The sequence below is a fragment of the Pelobates fuscus genome, chromosome 3 (assembly GCF_036172605.1).
Source record: "Pelobates fuscus isolate aPelFus1 chromosome 3, aPelFus1.pri, whole genome shotgun sequence".
Taxonomy (NCBI): domain Eukaryota; kingdom Metazoa; phylum Chordata; class Amphibia; order Anura; family Pelobatidae; genus Pelobates; species Pelobates fuscus.
Window position 1 is genome coordinate 302,353,141 of NC_086319.1, and position 14,376 is coordinate 302,367,516.

The 14,376-nt window shown below is 42.2% G+C and overlaps 1 protein-coding gene across 2 annotated transcripts in view; it reads right to left on the minus strand.

Moving 5' to 3' along the window:
* The window catches only part of CERS3 (ceramide synthase 3), a 130,791-nt gene that overhangs the window by 60,266 nt on the left and 56,149 nt on the right, over nt 1–14,376 (minus strand). The window contains exons 1-2 of one of the 2 annotated variants that reach the window (XM_063448832.1): nt 4,578–4,690; nt 3,691–3,864 (exon numbers count right to left, since the gene is read on the minus strand). In XM_063448832.1, the coding sequence (XP_063304902.1) occupies nt 3,691–3,863 (173 nt within the window). In that variant the 5' untranslated portion in view covers nt 3,864; nt 4,578–4,690. Of the gene's footprint in view, nt 1–3,690; nt 3,865–4,577; nt 4,691–14,376 lie in introns of those variants that run through there. The other variant, XM_063448831.1, reaches the window with a different exon arrangement.

A 14,376-nucleotide genomic window follows, 5' to 3' on the forward strand; every position in this document is an offset into this window, starting at 1 on the left:
AAACAAAAAAAGCACACATCTAGATTAGTTTTGGACATGACTGACTCCGAATTTATTTCTATGATATGGAGTGCTGCAACCCCTTTGTATCTGAATTCGCCAGTAAAGGAATCAAGGGACTATCCTACAGCAAAGCCCCCCACTTAATAGGGGATCCTTACTGCCCATGAACATGTTTTTGTTTCCATAATGATCAAGAAAAACATGGTTTAGTAAATTTTTGAAATATGCATAGTGCATAGATCTACTGATTTACTTATATATTGATGCTCAACCGTTTCCATTGTATCGTAGAACTCAAAACAAAAGCGTAATGTAGAATTGCAAACAGATAAGAACACCAGGTACAGCCTTGCTTGTGAGTGACAGTCTATAGGCAGAGTGTTTGTTGTGCCATTCTGCAAACAAGTGTTTCTATGATTAAACAACTGCAGCCAGATCAGACCTATTTACACAGACAGGTAGCTCTCCAGCTGTTGCAGAACTAAAGGTGCTGAGAGTTGCAATTCCACGGCTGAAACACTAATCACTAACTAACCTTACTCTGACCTCTCTACAGAGATCGTAATATAATTATAACCATACAATATAATGATAACTAATTCATCCCATGTACAGCTGAATTTATATTTCATGGAGATGATGACTGTGCTATCAGCAGAAATCCACACTACACGCCCAGAGCTTCCTGGCCCTGTGTGTTTGAGGTAGCAGCACATGGTAGTGACTCACACAGACTCACAGTGCTGCCTCAGGGAGAGACATGACCAGAGGCCTTGTTCATGCAAGCCAGATTATATCATTCATTGCAGAGAAGGTATGCAGCCCAAGTCTGTCTCTGGCTTGTAAGAAAAACAAGACATCGCCTTCCTGCACAACAATATACAACGCTGGACATGTTAAATAAAAATAAATACTTCAAATGTCTGTTTACTAAACATCAGTCCATCAGCACAAGTGGCATTTTCAAATAAAAAAATATGTAAACTGCAAGTCTGTAACTTGTAAGAATTTTGGAATCAAGATACAAGGTTAAAGGGTAACGCCTACCTTTTTGTTTCCATGCTGTGTTTTTTTTTTGTTTTGTTTTTTTAATTGTATAATACCCCATTGGGCATTATAGTTTAGGTCCCCCACCCCCTAATTAAAAAAATAAGCTTTAAAATAAAGTTATTACTTACCTGGAATGCACTTTCCACACCTCTGCATCAGGTCCAATCGCAGGCTTCTTACCGAGGGGAACGCTATCTTCCCCTTGCAGGCGCTCTTTTTAAGTCTGTTGCCAGCTTTTTATGCACAGAATTGACATTAGGCAGCCCAGAAAAAAATGTTCTGGGCTGCCTAAGTCACGTGTGCCGGGGGTCTAACAATCCCCAGGCACACAATTCAACATAACTCAGTATTGGTCATGGTGGTTGGAGTAACCTTTTAAGTGGGTAATCTAAACTGCGTTTGGGTCTGTGTGACACACAGCCAAGAACAGAAGTAGAGTTTCAATACATAAACCTTGTATCCGGTTAATAAGCAGCTTGTTTTTCACCTTCGATTAGTTTAATGATAGTGGCCAACCAAAAATGCTCAGACTAAGCATGTCAGAAAACAAAGCTCTAAACAGCTGGATTGCCATTACTTCACTATCATTGGCTTATGGTGAGTGGTATTAATCTGGTAAAGATATAGCAATATGCAGGAAAATTTATACTATATTAATGTATGCAGTCATTATACAATGTATAAAACATACATAAGGTGGAGCTAATTTATATACCGTTTATGTATATTTGTGGAGGTGGTTTATGGCATACAACTCAAGGTGTTTAGAGCTCTTTTCACTTCCCAATTACTTTGAATTGTGCACTTTTTTTGTAATTTGATTATACAATTTATCAATGGTATCTAGTAATAATACAATGGAAAGGAACAAACGATGCAGGACATATACTTATTAAGTTGATGGAAAGAATATTCGAGTACTTTACTAAATCGAAACAATTTTAAAAAGTGCTATACAGGAACTTGTGAGATATATCAAAAGTTTTTTCCCCAAGTGAAATCTCTAAACTTTTTTTTTTTTTTTTTTAACTTCTTTTATCTAATTGCATACAATTAGGACAAACCTACACAAACTCTATATAAACATGTTCCTATAATCACTAATGTTTATGTGCAATGTAACCTTTCTACTAACAGTGGCTGACTGGACATTAAGGGGATCCTTAAGCTGATTTTGAAGTGCTACGAAGGGAAAAAATATATATTTAAATCAAATATGACCTGTTGCATCATTCAGTTTTACTTTATGTTAATATATTGTAATCAATCAAATGGTTTTAAAATTAATTAGTAATTTAGTCACAAAGCACCGGCTGTCAGGCCTAAGGTAAGAATTCAAACTATTTTAAAACAGAACACTGTAGTGATTATGGTGGTTGAAGTGTTCCTTTAAAAGCAGCATAATTGTTTTAAAAAAAACGAGTTATGCCACAAAAATATTTGGGATCAGCTGTGAACAAATACCCATCTTTTAAAGTTGGAAATACTTTAGTGTTTATTAATGGGTTGTATATATTTTTTCTTGAAAAATCTATTTAAGAAAAAAGGTAAACATGATGCCTGCAATGATTTTTTTTTTTTTAACAGTGGTCTCGTTAGCTACCGGTGTTCTATCAAAAAACCCTACCCCGTGAAAATTCCCTACCCTCGGCTTCCTGCTGTCACATGGTCTTTAAATCATTGTGGGGTAGACCCACTAAACTAGGAATTGTGGAGAAATATGAAGAGATTTGAAAAATTTAGCTACAAAAGCTAAAATGCGGTGGGGTGGGGTGAGGGAGGAATACTCCATTTCTCTTTTTCAGATCATCTATTTTAGCCTAAAAGGTGACATTTCTGTGCTGGCTCTATATATTTTATTTTTACTTAAGTTTAGTTACCAAACTGTATGCTTTGACACAATTGAGGTATTTCTTTTGATTTAAGAAACTAAATATCCCATTGAAAGCAACTTTACATTTGACCTAAAAGAAGCCAAATAAAAACCTTCACAACTAAACTAAAAAGAAGTTGCCATTTGTTTTGCAAATCACATAGTTTCTATACTTTTTCATAGACCAATCAACTGTTGCTCATGAGAAGGCCACAAGCGATCTGTTTTGTAAACAACCAAAAGGTGTTATATTTATAACAAACAAAACGTCTGTATGCACACAATAAAATGTAAATAAGTCAGAAGTGTGATTATAAGATTATAGGGTCCCAGAGACATTGTGGGGTCATTACCAACTGCACAAGCAGCTTACAAAGTAGCACCATCTATAGGTAAAACATCCTAAAGGAAACCTTAAATGAAAGAAACGTCATGCTTTTCTATACTGTCAGAATTGAGAAGTTTCATGCAGTAAGAAAGTTAGCATATAGTTTCACACTATCTTTACCACGGGCAGAATATAGGACTAGATACATTCATCATCCTTAAATAAGAGTAATATTATGGTTTACCCACCCTGCTGAGAGAGGGACTTTATACATTCTATCAAACTAATGCAACAAGCTTAGTTCCTGTCTGAGCGAGGGAGGGCTGGACTGCGAATGTTTGTAGTTCCAGAATCATTCTAGAATCATATAACGGAAAAGAATAGTAAAGTGTGAAATCCATTCTGGAAAGGACAGGGCAGGGTGAGACATTCTTACCTTTCGAAAACATATCGGAGGGGCATGAAGAATAAAGCCAAAGGGAGAGTGATGAAAAGCTGATACTGGGAGACGGAGCCAGTCCCTTCGCTGTTTTCCAAATCATCCCAGGTATAGTTACATGGCAGCCAAATTCTGTCCCACCAAAACCAGTCGCTCACAGTCTGAAACATCCTGAAGAAGCAAGCAGAAAAAAACCCAGCGTGTCAAAAAGGGAGAGGCAGAGGGTGGTCTTGCTTCTGGGTGCACGTCTCTCACTTAAACCCTCCTTTAGTCCTTCCACAGAACCCTAGTAAACTACAGTCTGAAATTGTTACAAGAGGAGCCCTGTGACTGACAAACTGCATACAAAAGGGAAGTGATTCATTCTGGGAGGTTTTTTTCCCTTCTCTCTCCTTTTTTTTTTTTTTTCTTTTTTTTTTTTTTGTACTAAGCCAGCTTTATAAACTGGAATAAAAGTCTGTCCAGACACTGTAATGGCAGAGGATGTGGAGGGCATGTGCTGGATAGGTCTGCCACATCCTGCTTTCCTATGCTCTTAAGACAAACATTCACTTGTTTGGCAGAAGCAGCTGGAATGCATCAGAAAGAGGCAGGCTAACACGATGAGTGCCACGGTCATTCACCAGCCCTCCACAAAACAGCTGGATCTAGAATCCAAGAAGACTGTTTCCAAACACTGCTTTAATATGCTTTCAATGGGGATCTGGAGTGAACCTTAGGCTGCCCAGTAATACTGAGCCACTCAGCCTTCATGTATATAGGGAGAAACACAAAACATAGGAAATACACTTTAATCACAAACTCCACAAATTAACTTAAAACTCAGAAAGCTTTGACAATCGTAACCCTCAAAATTCTTTCCACAGCGAAAAAAAAAACCACACCTAATATACCACCACTATAAATTTGTAACAGCCCTGTTTGAAGCTTGAGTGCAGGCTCTGGCAGTGAAACGGTTTAATTGTAGTGTTGTAGACACAGGCCTTGCAGCAAGAATCCATGAAGGTCTGCCCAATTTAGCCCCATAACCAATCAGAAGTACTCTCAGCACCTCCTATTGGCTGTTATTCGTATAACCAGTTGCATGTATCAGCCTCTATTACACGGCCGAGCCACAAGATTTCATTAACCATTCCCTGTCTGCACAACCATTATCACACATGTGAACGTGCTTTCTTATTTCTTTGGCAAAGTGAGTAAATAGCAGCCTTTACATAGCTCAGCAATGTTTTATAACAGTCTGCAATTGTGAGCTAGATTGTCCCTTTAATATTTGCACTGTCTGAGGTCGCAGGACTGAAATTGTCAAATTTTATTGAAATGTTGCGCAACCCCCCCCCCCCACCGGGAAAAAAACTGTAACCGTAGCAGTTTGTTGAAGTAATGGGGGGCAAAGGTGGGGGAGGGGGAGAAAAAGGATTGATATTTAAACAAGAGGGCCAAGGTTAAAAGTCACTGCTAAAGAAATTCACAGTCTGAGTACAATATGTGTAATAACATAAATGAACAAAGTGCAGACATTTTAGAATATATTGGGATTAAAGTATGGTTTAAACTACCACTGTTCAATCATTTCTTCCCCTACTCATCTAGATGTATTCTTCTGTTGTGCAAACAGTTGACATCTGTTACATGTTGCCAATAAATAAATAAAAAGCTAATGCACGGCTTCTCTGCTCAAATCTCACATCTCCCTAGCTACATATAGCCTGGTGATTTTTTATTTTATTTAATTTTTTTTTTTTAAACTGTTTAGGGGCAAAGAGTCTGAGAGTCTGAAAGAAATGGCTTCTCTAATCAACCATACAGAGTTCTGGTACATTATCACCTGCCTGACTCTTTGTATATAATTGGACTATGCTCTGAATAATTTAGAAGAGCTTAACAGATCTTCAAAAGGAAAATATGTCTCTTTCATGTAAGCGACATTTCTAACAGTCACACACTCTAAAAGGCACTCTCTTTTACTACAAGGGTAAATTTAACAAAATAAACTAATGTGAGAATTCAAAGTGAACTCAATGTGAATTTTAAGTTTAAAGGAGCATTATAATGTCAGGAACACAAACATGTATTCTGGACTCTATAGTGGTAAAATGACTAAGTCCCTGGCCCCCCTCACTTTATTTTGAGAAGATGAATATACTTACCTTTTTTCCAGTGTTGCGCCAGTCAAACTTGATGTTCTCAGCCAATCCAATGCTTTTCCGTAGGAAAGTATTGGCGGGTTATTGCGCATACACAGCAAATGGCTGCGCTGAACCGATCAACATCTCCTCAGAGATGCATTTAATGGGGAACATTCAGCTTCTTCATGCAGAGCGTGGAGACTCTGAATGCCAGTGTTATACACTGTGCAGCATTGTCACAGCAAGCACCTCTAGAGGTGAATGACTTCCACTAAAGGTGTTCCTAGGCAATATGTAAACACTGCCTTTTCTCTGAGAAGGCAGTGTTTACATTACAAATCCTACAGGGACTGACTATACTTACCAGAACAACTACATTAAGCTGTAGTTGTTCTGAGTACTATAGTGTCCCTTTAAGGTAAAAATACCCAAACTGAAAACATTTTCTAAGTCTGCAATGCTTTGAGTTCAGCTACTCTGGCCTTAGATTTGAAATTAACTCTGAATTCTCACTTAAGTGAATAACACTGTAAAGTTTCTGATCCATTTTATGTTCAATCTAGGTAGGATTCTACGTGACATGGTGGATAAAATATTTTATCGAAGGTAACATACCACTTTCATGTAGTGTGTTTAAAGGGACAATCCAGGGGAGAGTTAAAACATATATTTAAAGTATTACAGCAGTGGTACTAAATGATGTACAATTATGTACACAGCATTAGCCTGTAAATCCACTGTTCAACTGGAAAATTACCAAGTCACCAATTTTTCCAGTGTAATATAAAAAAAAGTAAAGTAAAAATGGCTGAACGCGTCCTCTCCATCTACCCTCAACCCTACTTCCCTTCACCTTACTCTGAGAAAAGAGTGGTGGTACCTGAGGCACCGGTCGATACCCCTGACCTCTCAACTTCTCTTTATCCTTTCGTTCCCATACAACTTCTGTCCTCCTTTAACCTCTCTTCACTTCCTGTAACCCTATGCATGACACAAATACACTAGCCCACACAACCACTGATTAACCTGGGGCCCAACGCGGAGCACAAGCATCATTACGACAACAGGAATGCATACAGAAAACCCACCCTATACCGACAACATGCCACACCGGGATACCTCTAATAGGGAACGCAACAACACAATCCTAGCACTCCAAAGGACGAACACAGTATACTAACCCTAACATATACAGGTCGTAAGGTATGACTACCCCAACATTAGCTACAGAATCTTCTCAAACTATCACCCTCTCATCCCAACAAGCACCTAGCTCTACAGATACAACGAATGCATAGAAAACAACAGACTCTAAGCGAGGAGTCAACCGGACTTAATGTATACCATGGAAACATGATTATCTGTACCTGTATTGCACAACCTGGGGTAACCACCTATTTCAGAATGCAGCTCCAAAAGTGTGCTCCTATACACCCCCTTGCAGTACTTCTGTTTTCTGCTACCTTTGTACTATTTATGACATCTGTAATTTTACATACAACAAACAAAATTAAAAATAAAAAGAATAAAAAAGTAAACATAGTAAAAAAATTTTTTCAATTTGACAATTTTTATTTTGTATATCGTAACTGGGAGTACAGAAGAGAAAGGATGGAGGGGTAAGCATTCATTTTACAGGTAATTGTTCAAATGCATCTCATTACAATGGTACCGTTATTTCAATGGTACACTCACTATGGTCTGTGCCCTTTTTGTCTCTTACTGGTTGTGATTGTGGTTGGCGTCTTTGAGTCCTCCTGTAATGCTTTCAGTAAAAGGATATTGGGGGAGTATTGAGGATATCTCGAGGATACATAGGGGTATAGTTCTGGTTTACTTCCTCTGTCTATCATATTCCCTTCCCGGTTGTCACTGTCACTGTAAATATTCCCCCCTGGCTGTCTCCCTCTTTGGAATCCTCTCCTCCAACCTCTCTGTGGCTTGGGGGGACTTCGCCTTTCTGTATTCTTTCATACTCTGAGTCCCTATAAGTCGTAGCTACTGGGTCAGTCACCCCCGAACTATGTACATTGTGGGTGTCTATTCCGCTGTTCCCTGTCTGTGGGTTTTTGTGTGGGTTGTGGGTTTTATTTTATTTTTTTTCCTCCTTTCCCTCTCTGGTCACGTGCTCATGCCTCTGTCTCTACTCCCTATCCCTCCTGTCTGAGATATTCTGCCCATGTGTTTCTAGCTTCTGTCATATAATTCGCTGGATGCATTTGTTGGGTAGTCTTAGTTTCGTAGGACATATTTAGCGATATTAGTTGAGTCGGGGCGTGTCTCTCTGGTCTCTGTGTCTCTTTCCATCCTCTGGCTATCAAGCTATTGGCTGCTATCAATATGTGAAACAGCAGTTTTCGTGTGATTCTCTAATGACATAAATAGCAGGGAACATTCTGGGTACAGTTTAGTTGTGTTGTGCATCACTCCCTGTATTATTCCTTTCACTTCCCTCCAGTATTCCCTAATGATTGTACATGTCCACCATATGTGAAGCATTGTGCCCTCAGCCCTTAAGCATCTCCAGCATGTCCCTGAGGTGTTGGGATACATGAGCTCCAGGTGGGTTGCACATCGGGATCTGCTTTTGTGTGCTGTCAAAGCCTGTCTCCACTGATCCTCATAGAAGGTTTTGCCTATGTCCCTGTGCCACGCTATTTGGAAGTTGTCCCTCTGTGTTTGTTGTGGCTTGTTGCGTATCGAGTACATAAGTGAGAGGGCCTTCTTGGGCATTGTCCTGGATTCGCAAATTCTTTCTATGCGTTCTGTGTGTGTTGAGCTATTTAAAGTGATAGACTGGGACAGTATCCCCTTTAGTTGTAGGTATGAGAATATCGCTATTTGCGGTAGGCCGTAGCTGTGTTGCAGGTCCGGGAACTGCCTCATCCCCCCTGGTTGTAAAGGTTTTTGAGTGTCGTACACCCACCCGCGATCCATGGGCGGTGGTTGAAGGAGGGGTTGGCTAAGTGTATATAGTAGAAGTTCCACCTGTGATATGAGTCCAAACAATATGGACAGTTTCACTGGTGGAGAAGCACCTAGTTGGACACTCCAGTGGTGTCCTGGGGCTTAACCCCTATAGCTTATAGAACAGACGAAAAAAGAAACTCAACCGCTGGAGTGACCCAGGCTGGTCGAGTGTACAACTGGATATGATAAACCAAATAATAATAAATTGACAAATAAAGTGATCTAGTGAAAATACCAGTAAATAGTGAAGAACTTGCCTAAATGGCTCACCTCTATGTACATAAATAATTTAATCCCTATGCGCCTACAGAGCTCCCAAAATGCTAACTGGCTAATGACTTTATTAAGTAGAAACAAATGGTCAGGTCCAGAGCTAGGGGCCCATAGAGTAGGTATAAGTCAAATGACTAACATAGGTATCTGGGGTGCTGTCATGTACAGCTAACCACGGTGCTAAGCCGTGTAACTGCAAGGAGGTCTATAATACTTAGTAACCTATATGTATGCAGTATCTGGTCTGCAGTATACTAAGTAATAGTCCAGCTGGCATAAGGGGTGTCATGAATGGGTAAATGGATACCTAGCATAAATGACATTAGGCATCTAAAGTATGGGGGATAACCATATTCCTACTATCGTCCCCCTAAATCCATACAAAAAATGGCAATTTAACTGTAACGCTAAACAAATAATGGTTACAGGAACCCCAAATGCTGGTTCTGTGAGAAGTGCTCAACAGATAATTAAAAGTGACAAAAACCCCAGGTACAATGAGAGGTGAAAAAGACAAAGATTAGGGTGACTACATGTGCATAACCATACTTAGAGTGTTGGTTGCCTACACATGTTGATAGATTTCCCTAAGTGAAATAAAGTGAATGGAACAAAGAGCCCTTTTATGTACATAGAGGTGAGCCATTTAGGCAAGTTCTTCACTATTTACTGGTATTTTCACTAGATCACTTTATTTGTCAATTTATTATTATTTTGTTTATCATATCCAGTTGTACACTCGACCAGCCTGGGTCACTCCAGCGGTTGAGTTTCTTTTTTCGTCTGTTCTGTTGGCTAAGTGTATGCTGTAGATGGGAGTGGCCTCTGACCTGACGTTTTTGAATCCCAATTGGTGTCGGGTCATGTCCCAGTTTTTTAACAGGGTTTCTGTGGTAGCTGGTATGTCCTGATTTTTTGGGCGGTGTTTGTGTGGTACCCATAGTAGGTACTTTAGGCCTCTTCGGCATACCCAAGTCGACTCCATCTCCACCCATTGTGGTTGGTTGTGAGCTGTATGTGCTTGTAGCACTGTCGCTAGTAGTGCTGCCCTATAATATGTTTGAATCTCTGGTAAGCCGAGTCCTCCCTGTGACTGAGATTTAGTAAGGACCTTCATAGCTATCCTAATTTTCTTATATGCCCATACGAAGGCGTTAATGTTTTTTTTGTAGTAGTTTTAGGTATGTGTTAGGTACATGTATCTGTAGTGTTCTGGTCAGATACTGAAATTTTGGCAGTATCATCATCTTCACGGCTGCCATTCTCCCCACCAATGACATGAATTTATCATCCCACTTCTTCAGGGTATCCCTGATTTCCCCTAGTAGATTCCCATAGTTGAGGCCCAAGAGCTCCCTGGGTCCTTTGGGATTTTCAGTCCTAGGAATGTGAGGTGGTCCTCCCTCCAGTCCAATGGGAACGATCTCTGTAGCCCTTCTATCGTGTGTTTTGGTACCCCTACCCCCATCGCCTGGGTTTTCGTGGCGTTGAGCTTGTAGTAAGATTGTAGTAAGAGATTTGGTAACGATATCTGTGTGAGTAGTATGTCATCTGCAAACAGGTTTGCTTTATGTTCTTTTCCCCCCACTTGTATGCCATGTATGGATGTATTTGCTCTTACTCTAACCGCCAGTGGCTCCAGCGCCAGGACGTAGAGCAGGAGGGACAGGGGGCATCCCTGCCTCGTGCCATTTGTGAGCCGAAACGTCTCGGACAGGAATCCCGAGTTCATGACCCTCGTCGAGGGCACGCTGTACAGCGCTTCCACTATGGACACAAACCTCGGGGGGATGTCAGATCTGACCAGCACTTCCCTTAGGAACCCCCAGTGTAGGCGGTCAAAAGCCTTTTTTGCGTCTAGGGAAACAAATAGAGATTCAAACATATTATAGGGCAGCACTACTAGCGACAGTGCTACAATTTGATTTCGATTTTTCAGGTGGTAAAGGAGATTGATGACTTTCCTAGTGTTGTCCGGTCCCTGTCTTCCCTTTACGAATCCCACCTGGTCATTGTGTATGATGTGGGGCAGTATGGTTCCTAGTCTATTTGCATATAATTTAGCGAAGTTTTGCGTCAGTGTTTAAAAGGGAGATGGGCCGGAAATTTTGTGGTGTGGTGGGTGGTTTATTAGGCTTCGGTAGTGTGACAATGTGCGCGACTAGTGTTTCTCTAGGAAGCTCCCCTTTTTTTTTTTTTTGTTTTTGTAAATATCTTTTTATTAAACCTTTCGTTTTTTTTGGTTTTGCAACATGTAATAGAAACGTGGACTCGCAGGTCCCTCCGGTCATTCACAGAAGCTTATACATTGGAAGGCATGTTATGACGTACGTGTCTGGGCGACTGAGTAAATTGAGTAAAGTTTATTGAGTAAATAGTATGTGTATTGTGGACTCGCAGGTCCGGTGTTACATGGTGTTTAGTACTCTTTTTTTTTTTTGTAAATATCTTCTTATTGAACCTTTCGTTTTTGTTGATTTTGCAACATGTAAAAGAGAAACGTGGACTCGCAGGTCCCTCTGGTCATTCACAAAAGCTTATACATCGGAAGGCATATGATGACATACGTGTCTGGGCGACTCGCAGGTCGCTTTCTTGAGTAAATAGCATGTGTATTATGGACTCGCAGGTCCGGTGTTACCCGGTGGTGTTTCGTACTCTGTTATATTCAATATGCACCATTTCTACGTTGGGTGGTTTTGCATGCCCCACTGTTGTGTTTTGTTTGTCTGTTGCGGAGCTGCAATATTATAATCCCAGGATCTCCGCTGGTAGAACACAATAATCCAAGTACAAAGCTGGAAGCAGGCAATATTCCCAAATCCTCCCAAGAACCAGACGAAACACAGTCTGAGAGTCAACTGACACTTTATTCAAAAAGACTGATATTTATAGCAGGTTACTTAACAGGGGTTTCCAAAGATGGGCAGCAGGGGTTTTGGTTGAGGGGACTGGAGGGAGACTACCGTTTCCAGGTCCTCCTCCCATCAGCCCCTGCTGTAACATACAGTAATGAAAACCACGAGGACATAAACCGTTACCTTTCTACTTCAAAATATACAACTTAGTCAGTTTTAATAGCAATGCTAACGAATGGGGAGGATTCGAACAGAAATACACAGTACAGCATAAATTAAACATAGCCGGAGACGCCACACTCTACCGGCGCGCAGTACACAACAGAAAATAGGCACAACCATTCTATCGTAGGCAGTCCCAAGTGGCTAGGTTTGCCACAATGCTCCCCCAGAACCAAGCCGGCATACACAGTCTGATCCCAACGGATCGGCTTGGGGATGTCCGGGGGAGTGCTCACAGACCATTTCTCAAGTTCTGTCTGTCTGGACAACCCATCGGCGTTACCATTCTGTTTTCCAGGGCGATAATGGATCGTGAAATCAAACGGCTGCAGCGCCAAACTCCAGCGCAACAGCCGGGCATTGTCTCCGTACACCCTGTGTAGCCACACCAACGGGTTGTGATCTGTGAGCAAGGAGAATGGTTGTCCATACAAATAAGGTTGTAACTTTTTGAGGGCCCACACCACGGCCAGGCATTCCTTCTCGATGGCGGCGTAGCTTACTTCCCTTGGTAGTAATTTTCTGCTTAAGTAAGCTACGGGATGTTCTCCGCCATCAGCTCCCACTTGGCTCAGTACTGCCCCCAATCCAAACATGGAAGCGTCTGTGTGAACAAGAAATCATTTAGTTGGATCAGGGGCAGTTAACACAGGAGCCTTAGTTAATGCAGTTTTTAGTTCATGGAATGCCTGTTCACACTCAAGGGGCCCAGTTGACCTGTCGTGGCAAGTTTTTCTTGGTCAAGTCCGTCAGGGGTTTGGCCAGGGCGCTGTAATTGGGCACAAATTTTCTGTAGTAACCAGCGGTACCAAGGAACGCCAATACTTGTGTCTTTGTCCTGGGGGTAGGCCACTTAGCTACTGCCTCTATCTTGGCCGGTTCGGGCCTCTGCTGTCCGCATCCTACCCTGTGTCCCAGGTACTGCACCTCTGCCATCCCTATGTGACACTTGCTAGGTTTTAGGGTCAGCCCTGCCTCTCCAATACGGTCAATGACCACACTAATATGTTTCAAATGATCTGACCAGGTCTGGCTATAAATGGCTATATCATCTAAGTACGCACAGGCGTACTCTTGGAACCCGTCCAGTAGCCGATCTACCATCCTCTGAAAGGTAGCCGGAGCGTTTTTCATCCCAAAGGCTTGACCCGAAATTGATACAGGCCAAACGGGGTGACAAACGCCGACTTGGGGATGGCCTCCTTGGCTAGTAGAATCTGCCAGTATCCCTAACACAGATCAATGGTAGGGAGATACTGGCCTCTTGCCATCCTATCTAGCAGCTCGTCTATACGGGGCATCGGGTAGGCGTCAGACACTGTTTTGTCATTGAGCCTCCGGTAGTCTACACAAAACCGCGTGGTGCCATCCTTTGGGTACTAGCACTACCGGTGATGCCCAGCGGCTATCTGAATGTTCGATAACCCCTAACTGCAACATTTCCTCAATTTCTTTCCTCATGTGCTCCCTTACTGCTTCAGGGATACGATACGGAGTCTGTCTCATAGGGAGCTGTCCTGGGGTCTCTACTCGGTGGGTAGCTAACAGAGTGTACCCTGGTAAATTGGAGAAGGTAGCACCTTTTGCCGCAATCAACTCCTGTACCTGGGCACGCTCCTGGGGACTTAGCCGCTCCCCCAGCTGCACACCTGTAGCGTTTTCTGCAGAATCTTCCTTTTCTAACATGTCTGGTAAGGGCAGATTCTCATAATCCTCAGTGGCTGGGGCACAGATGGCTGCTACCTCCTCTATTCTCTGGTGATAGGGTTTGAGCATGTTCACATGGAGCATGCGTCGTTTCCCTACCCCAGAGCACGGGCCGATCACATAAGTGGTGTCACATCTCTGTTCTACCACTTGGTATGGGCCCTGGCAGGTGGCCTGTAGCTTGTCTGTGCGGACAGGTTTCAAAATTAGAACTTTCTGTCCCACCTGAAAGCTACGGTCTCTGGCTCCCCTATCGTACCACCGGCGCTGTCGCCGCTGAGCCGCCCGGAGGTTCTCCCGTACGGTTTGGGTCAGAGCCTCCAAGCGGTCCCGGAACTCCAGCACGTATGGCACAATGGGGACTCCATCTGCACTGCTCCCCCCCTCCCAATGCTCTCTAATTAAGTCTAGGGGTCCTCTCACCCTTCTCCCAAACAATAACTCGAACGGAGAGAAGCCGGTAGATTCCTGTGGCACTTCTCGGTACGCAAAAAGCAGATGGGGCAAAAAGCAGATAAAAACCT